This window comes from Phaethon aethereus, assembly GCF_964289735.1.
Source record: "Phaethon aethereus genome assembly, chromosome: 1".
NCBI classification, from domain to species: Eukaryota; Metazoa; Chordata; class Aves; order Phaethontiformes; family Phaethontidae; genus Phaethon; species Phaethon aethereus.
Window position 1 is genome coordinate 202,178,045 of NC_138575.1, and position 18,779 is coordinate 202,196,823.

At 38.7% G+C, this 18,779-nt stretch overlaps 1 protein-coding gene across 1 annotated transcript in view; it reads left to right on the forward strand.

Moving 5' to 3' along the window:
- Positions 1-357: 357 nt before the first annotated feature.
- MICU2 (mitochondrial calcium uptake 2) overlaps positions 358-18,779 on the forward strand; it is a 146,268-nt gene continuing 127,846 nt past the window's right edge. The window contains exon 1 of the mRNA XM_082014218.1: positions 358-591. Coding sequence (XP_081870344.1) covers positions 397-591 — 195 coding nt within the window. The 5' untranslated portion in view covers positions 358-396. The remainder of the gene's footprint in view (positions 592-18,779) is intronic.

Sequence of the window (18,779 nt, forward strand, 5' to 3'; positions counted from 1 at the left end):
TTCAGCTGTTTTCAGCGAAACGCTTGAAGCAGGAGCCCTGCCGTCTCCCCTCACCCCTGAGGGGACTGCCAGTCCCGGGTTAAAGAGGCCGGAGCCGGGCGCATTTCCAAGACGGGAAGGCGGCCCTGCGGCGCCGGTCACTGCTGTGAGATCCTGCGCACCTCTGCCTGCGTTACCTCTCTGCCAGCTCCGTCCCCTCCGGTTTTGCGGGTAGCCTCCCTCCCGCTCCAGGAGCGGGGACAGCGCAGTCCCAGCGGGACACAGCCGCCCCCGCCCCGCCAGGCGGTCAGCGAGCGGCTCCGCAGCCTCAGGCCCGGTCCTGCGCATGCGCCCCACAGTCGGCGGCGGCTGCGGGGCCGGTTCGATGTCGGCGGCGCCACGGCGGCTTCCGGGAAGATGGCGGCGTGGAGAGTGGCGCTGGCGGCGGGCGCCCGCGCTCCGCTGAGGGGGCGGCTCGCTGGGCTGCGGCCCCCTCGGAGCCAGCGGCGCCCGCCCAACTGGAGGGTCGCCGCCACCGCCCTGGTCGGGGGAGGCTTCCTGGCGGCGTGTTACAGGGGGCGGCCGGGCGTGTTCCCGACGGTCCTGGCTCAGGTAAGGCGACAGCATCCCCGCTCCGGCAGTCTCGCCTCCCGCCGGCGGGCAGGGCCGGGCGGGCCGCAGGGGCGAGCCGGGGCTGCGTGTCCCGCGGGCGGCCGTCGACGGGCGCGGAAGAGTGGCCTGTGGGCGGGCCGGGGTCCGTGGTGATCAGACCTTTTCTGCGTCAGCGCTGTGAGGCACGACCCGGCTGCGGGAGGGTCGTCCGGCCGGTAATGCGCGCCTCCGGCCCCCTGGGCAGCAGCCGGGATCAGCACCACGTCACTTAAACTAATCCTGCCTCGTCTCACCGGCGGGAGCTTTGCCGTTTGCTTCACCGGGAGAAGGCAGGGTTTTCCGTAGCACCGAGCGTTTCCCCCGCTCGCCTGACAGCCCTGGCCGTGCAGCCTGGTGAACCTGCGTGGTTTGCACGGGCACACGGCCTGTACTGAGCATCTCGTTCTGCTGGTGACTTTCAGAGCTCGTCTTTCTTCCCCGATGCCCGGTCTACGCATCAGGTGTTAGTCGTGCGTGTTTTTTTCCCTTTAAAAAGGAATGTTTCACAAAAATGGTGTGTTTGTATCTCATGCTTTGTCTGAAATTCATCACTTAACAGTTAGGACTATTTCCTCTTAATGTGCTCAAAATGTGTGCTATGGATGTTGAAACATAGTTTACCTTGGAGCATCAGTGCGCACTCAGACACATAGTCATTATTTACAAAATAATCTTCACAAGTTCGAAAATACAGTTACGCTTCCCAACTTTATTCTTTTCACGGAGGTAGTGAACTTTTGCCGTTCTTCCTTCAGAGAAGAAGTTACCATCAATTAGAGTCGGTTAGGTAGAAGACCTGGACCTGGAAGACCTGAACGGTTTTTAGGCCAGAGGGTTTAAGTGGGATAGGGGGAGGAGGTCAGTGTATGCTTGCAGGGCTGTTCATCTACTTATATCTAGAAAATTTTGGAAGTATTCAACAGTCTGTATGCTTCAATGTCTTGTCTCTTAACAGATATTGAACAGACTGAACTGCAGGCAGGTATATAGCAACCTTTATTCTTAAGAAGAAAGAATTTTATTTTATTTTTTAATATTGCAGTCTTAATTGTGGAGAATTTCTAAGCTGCTTCTTAGGAAACTCCAGGGTTTTTTAAATAAGCATGTTATTAAGTAGATTAACTATTAGCCCTGATTCATTGGACAGCGCATGTTAAAACTTTGGTTTTCTGTATACAGCTTCTAGTGAGGAAGGCATCAGTTAGTCCACTAGAACTCCTACTGGAGATGTATCTCTTTGTTGTAAAGAGCCAACAGAATATGATTTTACATTTAGTTATGTGACATTTTTCGGCAGCGTTGCATTATGTTTAAAAAGTCCTGTCGTTGAGACCAATTTCATGTAAGTATGGGACCCTTGTGTAAGTAGACGTGTAGGTGGGTGTGTATAAAAAGTGTTAAATGCAGGAAGTAATCACTTTTAAATAGTGTTGAGTGAAGTGATGTAGTTCTGATGCTGATGTGTTCATGGAGTAGCTTCCATGTAATGCATGGACAGTCCTAGAAGTACGGTTTTTAGTTCTCTGTGGGAAGTCTACAACTTACTTAATTGACTAAATTTTTGAGACAGTAAATTGCTGGACTCTGCAAATGTTAAGTAATTTATTCAATTTAAACTTTTCCTTTTTCTGGTAAAAAGACTGTTGGAGATACTAGCGTAGTTACAGGCAAACGTTCTCCATATGTCATGTACTCCACGTTGCTGCAATTAATGTATTGGACTTTTTAAAACTACCTAAGAATGAACTGGCCATGCAGCGTGTGACACCAAGGCCAATAAACTGAAGGTGGAACTGGATTGTAAAAACCATGAGGAAGAGAGTGATAGAGCCAAAGTAGCATGCTGCCAGTCTTTTAAGCAGCTTAGATGCTACTTGTGGCTTCTTATTGACAGAAATAGGAAATGCTCAAAAGCAAAACAGAATGTTGAAACAAGCATATCACCTTTATTTTATGTTTTGGAGTGATCTCTTTACAGTTCAGAGCTTTTGCAATCCTGTTAAATGGAGATACTTTTCACATTCTAACAGTGATAACTTTACTTTCTATTATTATTCCTTTTCACTATAATTGATCTGGAGCAGCCTTTCTTGAGATTGTGCTGGCAAAGAATTCTGAACTGTTAGTTCATGTTGCAGTACTTATGTAGTGGAAACGTGTGCAGCGTAGGTATGTGAAATTGTACAGGTTAAGGCAAGTATTTGAAATTAAACTGCATAATTTTCGTTATCATTGCGGTAATAAAGGAATATGTAGTGGAAGTGTTTATATGTCTGTCTCATCAACCAGGCCTACTGTTTGCTCTGGAGAATGCAGTGAGATTGTGCTACAGTGTTTCCCAGTTTTCTGTGGTAATATAGTCTTTACTGTTGAATCATAAGAATTAATTGCTGCAAAATGGGTGGTAGTTATTTAAAATACTTGACAAAGTGATAATGTGTCTCCATGCTGTAAAGAGCGAAGAGAATACGATTTTATGTTTAGTTGTGTGACATTTTTCGGCAGTGTTGCACTGTGTTTAAAAAGTCTTGTTGTTAAGACCAGTTTCATGTATGTATGGGCCTCTGGTGTAAGCATAATTTGAACCATTGAGTAAATTCTCATTCTTGTCCTAAGTGAGATGTAACAACCATTAGTAACTGTTGCAGAAGCACAGAATCACAGAATCACTAGGTTGGAAAGGACCTTTAAGATCATCAAGTCCAACCATTAATCCAGAACCACCATGTCCCCTAAACCATGTCCTGAAGCGCCACATCCACATGTTTTTTGAACACTTCCAGGGATCAAACATATTCAGTATTTATTCTTTTTTTCTCTAAAGCTATTCATGATTTTAAAATCAAAGACTGATACCTTTGGTACCTATTTTCTTAAATCTTTATTTAATTCCAGTCCTTGGGTGCTGCAGCAGTGGATTTAATCCTGCTCATGTTGGTCGTTGGCACTTCTGACTTTGCTTGGAGTGAATGAAGTCAAGGCTGTCTACAAATCTTTGCAGAATCAAAGGTCCTGCAGGGTCAGTTAATCTGTTTTCCGTTTGTGAGTTGTATGGATGGTGTCTGTTCTATTTTGTAGTGGCTTATGTTTGGTTACTCTGTTCTAATATAATTGTTGTTTATTCTGGCAATAAATTTTCAGGTGTTTGTTGTTTCTTTTAACTTTTTTGGCCCTTTTTTGAATCAGCATATTCACTGCCACCTGTCTGTTCTGACAGCTTACATTAAGTGGGTAGCATATTAATAATAAAACTTTCTACATTTAATGTAAGATTACCTCAGATGTAATCTTTCATACTAACAGTCTTTTTAGAGCTTCAGTAAGTGATTTATGAAGTTATTTTCATTCTCTACCCTCATTTGCTGACCTACTGTTTAGAAACATACTACTAATATATATTGGGATATGTCCTTAGTGCTGATTGTAAGTCTCTACTGTACAAAGATTTTTATAGCAAAATTAACATAACCTTTTTTATTTTTTACAGATACCAGGTTTTAGTTCTATCTGCACTTCTTGTTTACATTGACAATATCCTAGATCAGATATAGACTGTGCTGGGAAAAACTAAATAAATTTTTTTTCACATGAAATGAGCTAGTCAGCTTGTATAAGGGGCAGGGAAAAAGTGAGGTGGGTAAGGGTGAACATATTCATATATTGATTTATATGAAGTTCACTAGAAATGTTTCTTCTGTTATCCTAACCTACACAGCCAGGTCAAAAATGTCTACACTGCAGTGATACTCTACAGGCTGCTTTTCTTCTTTAATGGTGTAATTCAAATGACAGAATCATGTTTAATTTGTAACCTTGATCAGACTGGCAGTGTTGTCTACTGTGTCTTTATTATTTCAGAACTTGCAGTTTGCAATACTAATGTGGCATTATATGGCCTAAAGCTGTTGGAAGTCTGTGATTAAAGTGTGCTGTTTACCGCAAGTCAGCTTTGCAGTCAGTAGGTTACCTTTATCAGGGTCAAGAATCAAGTACGTATTTGCAAAAGAGCGTGCAAGTGAGTTTGGAATGGCACGCATCTTGAGGCTGTAGCATTTTGTGAGAGGCAATGACTCCTGCCTCCTCACTCCAACTAAATTTGGAAGTTGCCAAGGGACCGTTAGCATTGATCTCACATGCACACAAACTACAAATGATAAGAAAACTCTGAGCAAGCTGCCAGAGGCAGCATCTCCTGCCCCTGTTGAGTTTTTATATGGATGTATTTAGTCATTAGCTTCAGAAGGAATATAATTTGAGTCACTCTTGAAAATTTGCCATCCCTGCAGAGTATCACATTTTGTGCTGAGTCCTAAGTCGCTGTTTTTCAAATGAGACTGACTGGAGTTGTTTCTAGTACATACATGAAGTTACACATGTGCAAAGCCATGCCTGTTTGCTGATAAATGTGATTTTTGTTTCATCATTCTTTTTCTAGGGTTGTGGGAGCATTAGTTGATACTGAAATTTACCTGAGGTAAAGAGGAAAGCACAACTTGCTAACAGCATTTTTTTTGTCTGTTTTTGTTAATACTTTCTGTTACACGATGGTAGTCTAATTGGTTTTCTTTACCTTACCTTTTCTACTACTGCTTGTGTTGCATTGGCAATGTGCTACAGTTCTTCCAGATATGAAGAGACTCTATTCCTGTCCTGGAGATCTTAAACAAATACATACATTGTGTTTGATCATACTGAAACTTCTAAGATAATGCTTATAACAATGGTTAACAAAACATTTGTGCCTTTATTTTTTTTTAATTACTGTCTGATATTTCTGGAATTCTCGTTTTATTTAAAATGTGTTTCTTGAAACAGTCCTCTTTTGGACTGTTTTAAGTGTTTTATTTCATCTTGAACTGCATTGAATGTTTTGCCCTTTTCCAGTTTACCAATGCTAACAATTCTTAAGAGAAGCAAAGATGGCCACATGCGGTAGTGGTGACTGTGTGTCGCAAAGATATGAAAACTGTTACTCCAAGCAACTATGCGTAAAATACTTCTAATGATCAAAACTGGAGCTTAGATTAGTTTTCTGGGGTTGCATGTGTAACCACCACCAAAATTTATTTTAAAAATGTATAATTTTGAAACTATTGCCTAACACCGTTTAAAGCACCCAGGATACTGTAAAGGATTCCCCAAACACCAGTTTTGTTCAGGGAAGACCCTCTTGGTTCTAGCATTACAGAAGAGGCAAAATAATCCACTGGAGCACCTCTTCACAAATCCTAGGGATACAGAGAACTCAGGAAGTGCCACAGTTCATAGGATAATCTTGGGAGAGTGCTTAAATTAAATATAACTGTAAGTTTACAAGGGTTTTAGCAGAAGTCACTGGACTCCCAGACTTGGAAGCTGATAAAAATGGTTTTGAAAGTTCTGAAGCTTTCTTGGTGACACTTTGAGATGTGCACTGTGTCTTCAAAGAGATGAATGTTGAGTTAGAGTTGTTTTAGACAAGTTCTGCTATATTGTGCATGGTTTTCACTCAGGGAGAATTTCCAATCCAAATCAATAGAAGGTTTGCAAAATAGTGTCTACTGTAAGCATGTTACCTGTTTAGTGTATTTTTACTTGATTGGTAACTTCTGGCATAAACGTGTAAAATATATTCATGGTGTTGTCAGCGGCCCTTGTTATATGCTTCCAGAACAAATGTAATCAGTTGCATAAGTGTCAAAAGCCGCATTTTGTTTAAATCTTTTGAAGTTATTTCTTCAGAGCAATGCATAGCTCTGGGGTGTCAATGGTTTTTTACACATCCTTTGTATCCAGGACCACTTTGTGACTTAAGTTATGCTTACACTACTTTTAGCCCACACTTTCTCACTCAGTATCTTTCTGAATATTTTTGTGTAATAGATGATGTTATTTAGGAAGGTAAGCTGTGTATTATAACTGCGTGTGAAGAACTTTTGGTTTTGCCAGATAAAAAGTATATATGTGGCATTTGAATTCAGTCACCAAATAGAAAAATAAAAAGTGTATTTCATTGTAGGAACCATTGTTTAAGTTACGTGTAAGTGCTTTAAATTGTGAGACACTGGTGAATAGTGTTAGAATGGCAATGTTTGTGGGGGTCTCTTTGTAATCTCTTTTAAAAGCCTGGTTCATGCTGAAGAAAAACCATTGCTATTAAGATGAGGTGTCTTGATAAATATAGAACCAGGAGTAAAATTGCATAAGGATTTGTAGTGATGTATGGAATCGCCTGGAGGGAAGAATGTGGTTCTAAAATAAAACCAGAAAGAATATGTGCAGTCTAATCTGAGAAATATACAGGAAGATTCTTGTGCTTACTCTGTCGTGAAAAGAAAAAAATTGCCCGCTTTTGTTGGATCAAAAAATCCTAGAATAGATTTTGTGTCCTATGTAATATTTTAAAGTGTCTCAGTCTTTATTCTACTAGAAATTAATCTAGAATGCAAATGTCGCAGCACATGTAATAGATTACTAGGATGCTCAGAAAGTAAAATTAAGCATGTATAAAATAAGTTTGCAGCATAATGCTGTAACAGGCTTTTTAAACTTAATGCAAATGTTTTTAATCTACATCAAACATGCTACTCAGTGGTAGCTTGCAGGCATCAGAGAAGCGTCATATTTGTATTCAGCTGGTGCAAACCTGACCACATGGTCACATCATTAATGCTTAAAATCTATGTAGTAAAACAAGGCCGTGTAAAAATCATTGAAATTACCATTGCTGTTGTGGGTTGGAGCATCTTTAAGGATGGTATTTTTGATTTTTTTTTTTCTTTAAATCTGTTCTGTGTTTTATCTTGTTCCGTCCTTAAAATGTTCTCCTTCCATTTTTTGCATCTTATTTTTCTGCTGACCATTGTTCTCTCTGTGTGACAGAATGTATTACGCTGTATGGAGTGGACCGGGATGCAGCACACGGAGCCAGGCAGCGGTCCCCTGCACAGCCTTAGATTTTTGTTCTGGTTGTAGCATGGCTGGAAGGGCGTTAGAGGATTCCTTACTGCATCTTTAGGTTGGGTCCTTGAACCATCTGCAAGATGGTGCCTTTCAGTCTTCTTCCCACTGAAGACTCTGCAAAACTGACACCCTTCAGGCGGGACCCAAGGTTGCTTTGACCTCCTGATATTTCTTATAGCAGTGCCCAGCACTGGAGAGGCTCATTATTGAGGTGCAGTGAGCTGCAGGCAGTGCTCTTGTCTGCATGTAGTAGCATCCCTCTGCCAGCTTCATGTTTTGGTTTCCACTGTATCTTTACTGCTATATTTACTGTTTTGATAAATATTACCAAAAAGTGTTGTCTCGGATCATGGCAAGGCAGTCAACTTCGTAGGTAAACACATTAAATACTTCCTATTTTTGAACAGGAAATGGGCAGTCAATTTTTTATTCCATGACTGAGAGATTGATAGTCTGTGGCTACGTAAGAGTCAGTTTTAACACAGTTCATGTATATGCCTTCTAACTCTGGTGTGTTGTGTGATTATATCCCTATCAAGTTTTTTCTTTACCGTGCATCTGGAAGTAAACTGAAGTGCTGCGATATAACTGGTTTGTTTCTGTGTGTTTAAATGCCTTAACATTGTTGCCTCCTAATTCATCTAGATTGAATGAGTTTCAAGTAGGAGTCCCAAAATATTATGAAAATAGTATACGTTAAAAAAAAAAATTTAAAACAACATTCCTCCATTTTTTTTTAAGCATCAATAAATATGAATCTCCCCTGAAAGAAGAGCTCTTTGGAATTACATTGCCAGCTCAGCCTACCCTAATACTTTTTCTTCTCCTTAAATATACTTCAGTCTTTCTGAAACTGTTCCTCTTGTGCAGCCAACCAGGGTAACCTTAGCTACCTCTTGTTTAATTCTGTATTTCACTGTGTTATGGAAATACTGTATGTATCAGGTATCCACCAAGCAGTCTAAATCAATAACCAAGATATTAAATATATCACAAACATCATTCTCCGCATTAGTGACATACAGACATTGTCATGTTGTGTGCCTAAAATAGAATGTGGTATAGAGAGTATGGAATCTGTAGGACCATGATGTTATAATTAATTATAGACTTAAATATTACTTACGGATGTGCATTTGTTTCTCAACTTTAAATGTATGGTATCTTTTTCAGCTTTTGAATGTGAGATATTTATATCCTAAAGTTTTTGGCTTTGAAAATATTTACATTTATTCCCTTCTCTGTGTGCACAGAGATTCTTTGTGCAGGTGTCTTCATTGATACTAAAACAACATGATGTCAAATGTAATCTTAGGGGTCGAGGTTAAAATTTAACTATCTTTCATCTGATCTGTCACCTTTTACTTGAATTCATTCTTGCTATATGACTTCAGTTATTAAATAAAATGTAACATTCTTTCTAGGCACTTTGATACATGTGGACAGATGGGGTGAGTTAAGCTGCACGCATTTGTTTTGTTTTTAGCTACTGTTTTAATTGCAGTGTAATAAAAGATTGGTGTTTGAGAGTCTTTGGCTGCAAAATAAGTAGCCACTAGAAATAAGGCTATTTATTCCATCTCCTGATTTTTTGCAGTGGGTACTTCTAGGTCCTTTTGGTACATTGTAATGTTACCTAATTTTCTTTTACTGTGATTCTTATAATAAGATTATTTAACATAACTAGGCTTAATTTTGTTTGAATAATATTCCAGAAAGACACTAGCTAAGATAATCATCAAAGATAAATGACAGATAAAACTGTGTGAAGTGCTCATTCAGGATATATGTAGTAGGCTCTACCCCTTACTGCTATTCCTGAGGGTTTTTATTACACTATGAACTGAAAGCTGAGAGAAAGGAGTCTTGTCAGCTTTAAACACCAAACGGCATTTAAAGTAGTTCCTCAAGGTTTGTGTTCCTTTCTCCTTTTTGGTAGGAGAAATTTCAAGACTGACTGTCTTGCAGTGATGGAGTCTATAAAAAGCAGCTATAGCAGATGTAGCTAATAAATATTATCTTATCAGCACTGATACCTTTCCCTGCTCCTTTGCCAAATTAGCAGAGAAACTCCTTCATCTGCCTCCAAAAACTGCAGAGACTAACTCTAGCATAGATGAAAAATTTACATGAAATTAAGGAAATCAGTGTTTCCAGAAATAATTTTTTCTTAATCTTTCTTTTTTTTAAAAGTAGGCATTTTCTTGGATAATGTCTGTTGTTGGAGGTACTGCCATATTACATTAATAATCTATTATGAAATGCATTATTAAAACAAAATACATTGAACTGCCTATAAAGCTATATATATGTTTATAATGTAAATTTATGCTTTATGTAGAATAGTAAGGATATGATAGTATGCATCTGTATAAAATATACTTAAAATACAGACTGTGTGAATGCAGTAATAAAAAATAAATACAATACTGTGTTAATAATGAAGTTATGGGATTTATGTTGAAAATTTCTAATCTAAATTGTCAGCTATGCCTAGAATTTACAGGATGGATTCTGCCTGAAGTTCCATCAAAGGCTACTTCTGGTGGCCCTGTTAAGAGGCAGAGGGCTGCGTGCTGCTGAGCCAGGCCGGGCTTTGAACTTGACTGCGTGCGCACACTGATGTGAAATCTTGCCAAGGAGAAAAGTGCAAAGTTCTGTCCTGTTTTATCACTCACCATGCTGAAATGGGCTTGGTAATAATATTATATTCTCTCACAAAGTTGCCAAAATGAACTTTATTTTTCAGTGCAAATGGTTACTTATTGACCATGTTATTTGACGGTCTGCTTCTCCTTTTCTAAAACTTTGAAAATTAGAAGACGCCAGAGCTTAATGCTATAACTGGCAAAAGAATTGCTCTAAGGCTGCAGTACACCTTCTGTACCAGTTCTCTCTAGGTTTGTTTTTGAAGCAGTTGTGGACTTGTCTAGTAATTTGGTGGTTTTTAAGGAAGTGCAAATCAAAATGATACTTGGCATGGAGACTGAGATACAGCTTTTTACCTTTAATTTATAAACTTACTTTGTTTAAATGCAAAGTGGCAGTGGTCTCAGTAGTCTGGAATTGTCACAAAAAGAAATGTTTTCCCTTGCTCATTTACCTGAGGTTAAGGCATTAGAGTATTGTTCTTACTTAGGAATGCAGTAAAGCTGATTGATAAAACATCTGGCACCCATTTGTACTGAAAAATACTCTTGATTGTCTTAGGCATAAGGGAGTACAGTAGTATCACTGCTGTATTTGGGAATAAGTAAAAAATTACAGGCTTCTGCTGAAGATGTGAAACAGCAGGAATAAAAATTGTAATTGCCAAAAAAAGAAAAAAATAATACAAAACGTGCATCAATTTAAAACCAGGGTTTCCCAGAGCAATTTAGATGCTTTTATCTAATGTAAAGCATTAATATAAAATCTGTACTTTTCAATAGGGAACAAATGAGGAGAATTGATATTGATTTCGTTGATCACATTAAATGGATTCCTGGTTCTTAATGCATAACTGTTCTTCATGAGATCCATCTCCACTTAAGAGTAGCTTTTTTACGTTTTGCAGTGAGTTGTGTCCACAGTAGAACGTCATGGGGAGTTGTTTTGTTTTGTAGGTTTGTTTTTTTTTAAAAGAGTTTTCGTCCTAAAATGCATAGACCAGAGAAAACATTTTTTCAGTGCTTCAGGCAAGTGCAAGATGTGGTTTGTCTTCCTGAAGTTTTTGTGTCACTAATGTAACTTAGAGGAATACTTTTGTGGTGCAGTTACAGAAGCTACTTAGAAAATGAGGATGTGTTTTAGTAAATTTGCAGTTGGAGAAATGTAGTCTTTCATATTCTGATTCTACAGAAATCCTGTGGTTAGGTTGGGGATGTTTATAAGCATGTGAGAAACAACTGAGTGATGGAAATAGAGCTACTTAAACAATATGCAGATTCCATTTGTGCTCAGTTGAGTGAGCTCTACAGTGTGCAGATGCTTTTCTTGTTCTGTGACTTATTTTGTCTGAAATTATTTTCTTCTAACCCTCCACCAGATCATCTGCCAGTGGATGATCCTATTTTTTCTTTACTTAAGTGACAATTTTTTTTAAGCTGCGCAAACTATTTTTGTTTAAATTTGATGTAGCCAGACCTTCCTATATGGAAATTTCTCAACAAAATCTTAAAATATGTTGGGATTAATTTATAATAGAGCTAAACATGCTCTCCTTTGTAGTATACAGTTAAAATGTGTATTTTAATTTGATATTCAAAGTAAATAAATTTCTGTATTATATCAGAGCTGGAGTTTGTTTTTATAGCTTGGTGTTTATTGCATGCGTGTGTATTACTGCTGCAGTGTTTTTCCTTCTGGGGAAAAAAAAAGTATTTTTTCACATAGGGCTGTAGTTAAGTACTTTTATAAAGAAATTTGTGCCTGTCTTTCTTGAGGTCTCTCCAGCAACTTTTTTGAAAAGAGCACTAAAGACCTAAAAGTCATAAGTAACAGCGTTTAGGTTGTGACCTATGGGAAAGACTCAACATGGGAAAAAAAAAACACAGCAAAAAATAAAGCAACTCTTCTGTTTCTGGATTTAAAAAAAAATCCCTTAAGATTGTAGATTTTTCAGCTTAACTGAAGAACCATCATGGACAATAAAGAGTGTGAAGTATATAAAATTACTTTTCCTAGAACACAGTGTTTTCTTTTATTCTTAATATGCCTGTTGTATGGAATGTTCCTACTCGTCTCCCAGAAAAACATCGTAGGAGATTGCTGACATGCTTTTTTCCGAGCTGCTGTTAAATTTTGCAAACTGACAATGTCATATTTCCAAATGGTGTTGCATTGTTATTCTTTTAATTTTAAGATTTACGTTCTTCTCTTCAGCCTCAAAAGTGAAAAATATAAAGAAAAATAAAAAGATTTAGGTGCGTGTATTGTATAGCAATAGATACCAGATTCTTTATGTGAGCACCTCTAGAACTTTCATCTGTTAATATGCCATCTGTTTACTGAATGTTTATCGTGGGCACCTCATTCTACAATCTGTGATGAAGAGGTCCCTTGACAGTACTGCCTCTTGAAATGACAGCAATGCGATCAAGATGCATTGTCAGAAATAGTGATTCGTGGGCCGATATCTTGATGTAAAACTCTTAAAGCAGTATAAAATGTTCCACCACCGATAGCATTTTCTTTGCAGTGCACACTCATTCTCTGTGGCAGTGGTAGGAGGTACTGCTTCCACTATTGCAGAGTACTCGTACTGTCAGCAAACAGTATGGTTATCCTGAGAGTCATCACGTGTCTGAATCCTTTGGGGGAAGGATTTGTGAGACTGGAGTTGTGGGAGTGATGGAGCATCTTTCTTGCTTCTTCATCCTCTAATTGCTTGTTAATTAGATCTTCGTGCAGGCCTGGGAGTCTTCCCTGCAGGACTCCTTCCTCACAGCAGACACTGCAGGATGAAGTTGTGCAGAGGGTCCTGGGTCCTCTCCCCTTCACGCAGCCTATGGGTTAGGTCACTCTCCGTCCATCACTTCTAGGACCAGTAGACTCTACCTGAGGTACTGCTCTGCACTGCCACTTGCCAGAAGGAAGCAATGCTTGCTTCTGTGCCCTCCATTGCTGAACCAGAGGGGCTGGGCTTGGCTCAGCTTTGCACAGAGTTAGAAGGTGGTGGGTAATGGGAAGCAGAGTGGGTCTGGGCCAAGCTGTGTAGGGATTAAATTCTGGATGTGGTGTTAATATGATGGAATCAGATCCTTCTATATGGTTCAGTAGAGTGTGTGTGACTGTCTATCACCTCTATAAATTCATGTTATGTACATCTGCTTCTGGCCATCAGAAATATCCAATTGATCTGACTCGACCACTGCAAGTGCATTTAAAAGTTGATTGCAGTTCTTTGAAGTCTGTTAACACTTCATGCATACAGTGTTCTTGTCATCCTGGAGCTCATATCTGGGCTGTTATTTTGCTACTTCAGATCTGGAGATTGTCAGGTTTCCCATCACTGGATGCTTGAGGGACACTTTAGCCCATTTAGTGTCCCTGTGAATGCGTTTGGCAAAGTAAAGTTGGTAGAGCCAATATCCTTTTTTAGACCAGCTGCTGTAACTGGGAAGGTTACACAAGCTTTTGGTCACCACACCGAGCTGCAGAATGTGTTTTCTCTGTGAGTGAACTTTGAATAGACAGATAATGAGTTACTGATGATGATCAGGTTATGGTGATGTTGCCATGAGACAATAGTGATGCGCTTTTGATGATGGATAGGTTTGGATATTGGTCCTAGAGGCCATACTTTGCAAAGGGCAGAGTCCATTAATAGTTTCATAAGAATTTGAAGTTAACATGTTAGCAGCACTCATGGTGAATAATTGTTTACATTGAACTATTTTGGTGAATGTGAGAAAATTCCCTGATAGGCAGTTCATAAAAGCAGTTCTTCTGCTTTTGCAGTAAAAATGTCCTTTATTCAGTTTTGATCCTGCAATCTTTCTATATAATATACTATATAATACTTTTACAGGAGGGAAAGCAGGGGAGGAGAAAGCAGATCTGCTCTCCTCCAGAGTTTGCTCTACTATATTTTTGGAACTGATGTATGCATAAGGCACTGAGTAAAGCACTTGTGTTATTGTAGTTGTCTTAAAAAATTATTTTATGCAGTAAGTATATACAATAGCATAATTATTTTTCCATTATTCATAAAATAAGTGTCCATGAAATGTCTGACATTCAAAGAAATTAAATTATTGTTATATATATTTATAAGCAATTTACCTACCACATAACCAACCTGTTAATGGTAAAACAACGCTTTGACAAGAGACTTAGTTGAACTTCATAATAGGGTGATGTAGTGGTCATAAGTATTCAGAAACCATAAATCAAGCCTTAAATTGAACTAGCTGAAAATGTAAGGGTTTTATTTAAGGTCATGTGGATTCTTTTTATTGGTTTTGAACCTCCAGGCTTGAAGCTTCTGAATTGTAAGGGCTAGAAGTTTTTCAGTGAAAATTGAGATACTTTCTCAGTATTATGAACAATAATGTGACTTTAATGATACCAAATACTTTGCTAGTATTCATGATGAAACTAAGTGGCTGGACCAATGTATATATACACTTTCTATACACTGACCTGAGACTCAAGAGTAGCAAGAGTCTTCATGACTTCTTTGGTGGCATTTGTTAAATCTCAAGGTAAGAAACTTCATTGATGTGCCAAGTTGCACTACTTACCACAGTAAAAACCAAGCCTTTAGTAATAGAAAAAGGGCTGTAAAAACTGATGACTGCTTTTCTCTTGTGGAATTCCTAGTTGGTTATCCATTTCATATCCTATCTCCTTTCCTTAAAGCATAAATTTGCTCCATATTGCTTATTTTCTTGATTTGTTAAGTTGAGGGCTAGTGACCTTCAAGTTCCTCCAGATGGAAAGGGGGAAAGGATCGATTCCCACACAGAGAAAACTTGAGAAAATTGTAAGTTTAAAAAAGAGGGGGGAGAGAGGGGGAGAAATTTTTGTTAAATGCAAATAATTTATCTAGCAAATAAAAACATAGATTATCTTTGTGTCTGTTCTTTTTGTACAGTGCCTTGTATGTTGAGATGGTTGTTAATGACAGAGTTCTCATGCACTGCAGCAAAACAGATACAAGCGTATGTTACCTGAGCCATGAATTCGGGGTTGAGTTTTGCCGGGGGAGTAAAATTCCCCTCCGTTTTCTGGGTGTGTGGGTGTATAGTGGTTCAATTCGTTTTTCTCCAATTCTCCTCCTTATCAGAATGGGAATACCTGTGTTCATGATGCCAAGTTTGGTGTGGAATTTTAGCGGCCATGTGTTAAAAGTAACAAGGCCACACTTGAGCACAATGATACCTATGCTGGGAAACCCTGGGCATCTGCATTTGCGTACAGAAAGCCTCACACTTTCCTGTAGTAGTAGGTTTTGCTGGAGAAGTGGCAGAAGTTTTATTCAATTAATTTTTTTTTCCCCACTGAAAACAAGGCAGGTTGTTGTAGTCTACAATTTAGGAATATGTCTGTTTGGACAATTTTAGGAAGATTGCTGCTGCCTAAGATAGGAATAGAGAGGAGAGGTAATTTTTCAGAATAAGGAGAGTCTGAAGGTTGGGATATGAAATAATTAGACTCAAATCCATGATCTGGGTAGAACACAACACAAAACTCAATCTGCATCTTTCATATCACAGGTAAGTGTCTTATGAACCAATTTATTAAGTATTCTAGGATGATTTTTTATTTTGAAGTTGAACAACAACAAAAATTCTCAGACATACTGAAACTGATCTTGTTTTCCTGACAATCCAGATACTTCAGGACTTAAAACCAGTCTTATATTAAGTATATATGTAAAAAGAAAAAGCTTTCTGATGAGTTGTCTTTTTTTAAGTAAAAATATTTAGATTCTTATCGTATTGTTTATCTGTGATAAAATATTATGCTTTTAGGGCCAGAGTGAAAGAGAGGCACAGAATGTCAAAGGTACACTATCTCCCAACCAGATTTGGGTATAACTGGATACAGCAAATACGACTGAAGAAAAAACAAATCAATCTTGAAAGGAAATGTATCATCAGCTTTTCTCTCTCCTCTCAGTTTACCAAGAAGACAGGCTTTTTTCTGAGGCTTAGAGTCAAAATAATTGTTTTTATGAGTCAAAATAATTGTTTTTATGGAGCATTTAAAAGGCTCATGCACAGATAACTTGGGATTCAAAGTACTCTTGGTTCAGTGTAACTTATGTAAGCATCTGTGGGAACTGTATCATTAGTTTAATTTGCCTGTTTTAAAAACAGTATTAGATTAGAGTTGGAAAGATAACGCAATAATTTACCAAGTGCTAAACTGGGTTTAAAATCCTCCTTAATGGTATAGCCTGAAGTATGTATCTCAGTTGTGTTAAAGATACTAAAGTTAAAAATAAAGGGGAGAGGAAAGGCATATCTGTGGTGTCAGCGAGGCATGTGGTAAGCTGATGTATAAAGGGAAGGTAATGGATCTTCTTGGATTCCAGCCAGCAGTGCCGGACGCGGGCATTCTGCCGAGGCGCATTCCTGGGCATTAAGTGCAATCCCTTCCCTGAGCGTGCTGAGCCCTCTGCGTAATTCATCTTCCCTGCGGTCCGCTCTGCCGGGGGCCGGGCATATAGCTTAGGTAGTTTCATTACCAGTGCAACTTCTTGGTGGTCACTTTTTCAACTTAGGGCAGTGTTTAACTTCTGAACACTTAGACATGGGTAGCTCTGTTGGAAGCTGCTATGCAGGCACTATCTTTCAACTTGCTGTTACTTCAAATAGGGTATTGGAATCTTGTTTCTGCTCTAAATTTCTGGTTGTAAGCAAGTCGTCTTAAGAAGATGGCTTTTTAATCTACGTTTTTTAATTTATAAGCGCTATTGGTGTTAGCATGCAAAAGTAAGTGGTGGTGGTATTTCCTTTTAATGTCTCTATCATGTTAGAAACTTATTCTGATACTACAGCTGTTTGCTACCTTATAGCAACCCTGGAGGAAAAAACTGTATGATCCATTTTTGTGAACACAAAAAGGAAGAACAAAAAGAAAAAGGAATTCTTCATCAGTGGAAGGCACCTTTATATTTCAAGAAGTAATCAAGCAATGCAGTAAAACTCACTCCCTAAAGGTGTCCAAGATGGAAGTTTACATCCTCCAACCTTTAAGCAGCAACATTCCCATTTTCCCCACCAGCCTCATTTTCCACCTTATCCCATTTTCTTGGCCATTTAAAAGCAAGATGAATTAGGCATACAACTCCCTGTTACGTCTCCTAGAGTAAAAACTTCAAAGACATTCAGAAATGTTTGCAGGGTTGGCCTCCTGCTCCTTCCTATGTGCAGAGGGGTGTGTTACCTCAGATCTCCAAGCATACACCATTTTGTGAAATGAATTCCTCCAAGGTTGTCTTTGACTACCAGGATTATTTGGCCATTTGTTTTATGGAACAACCAGAGCAAGCCTGAATGTATAGACTGTAGCTTTGTATGTTTGATTTTCTGCAACCTTTATATAAAAAAGAAATGTTATGAAAGCATTTAACAAAATATAAATGTTTATAATATTATAGCTTTTAATATCAATTTTCCTGCTAAGGGCTATGATTACTTTTCATTGTTATTGAAAAGCTGTTTTGTGACAAGCAGTTTCAGATAAATATTTAATGTCAAGCTGGGCTGAGACTATTCTTAAGATATTAATGTGCCCAAGGTAACTGTGACCTGCACTTCATTGAGATGCTGTGCCTTGAAAATATAAAATGACCTGCATTTTCAGCATGAGTGTTTATATTCACTTTTCAAGAGCCTAATGCCCAAAATCTATTTTTAAAATAGCTTGTTCTTCTGATGTGTTGATAGCAATTAATCCTTATTCAAAGATGTACTATTACAAGCTAAGCTTGTTAAATTAAACTGATTTACCTTTCACTTCTCCTGCTGCCTTAGAAAGTCTTCCTACTTTAAGTGGTACATAATGCTGTTTATAGTTGTGGATGCAAAGAACTAGAAACACTGGACAGTGGAAAGCATATAGGAAGGGATGGCATTTTCCTTCTCAACGGAACGTAATGCACTGACATCTGTCCTCCTCTATTCCCACAGCTTTGTTCAAAAAGAAGCCAAGGTCCAAAAAACTTGTGTTTAATTTGATGCTGTCATTTAACATTCTCTCTGCTTCTGGAACAAAGCTATTTACGCGTGGGACCTAAATAGCTGTTCACAGCTGCTGCCAGCTTATACCCTGGTGATGGTTATAGCTCCTTACCCTAACACAGGAGAGACTTCTTTTAAATACAGTATTTTGATGAACACTGTTTCTTGGTTAGAGCACTTGTCTAACCCTGTTCATGTTTTACACATTTAGGAGAACTGACACTAAGCTCACCTCTGTTAAATATGGGGAGCCATAAGCACTTGAGTTTTAGGAACAAATAAATGTAATTCAGCAATAGCAGTGTGAAACGGTATAAAATATGCCTTACACTAGACAGTCTGTTCTGCAAACAGGAGAGTCATGCTTCATTTTTGGCAAATTCCTCTGGTTCTGATAGTAGGTATTTTTTGTTACTGTAGTTGAACTACTTGCCAGCAGTTTAACTATACTTTTCTAGTAACTTTTACTGAGCTTTCCCAAGCATTTAGAGTGTTGGGTATCTAAAGAGAAATTAATATGAAACTAAGCCA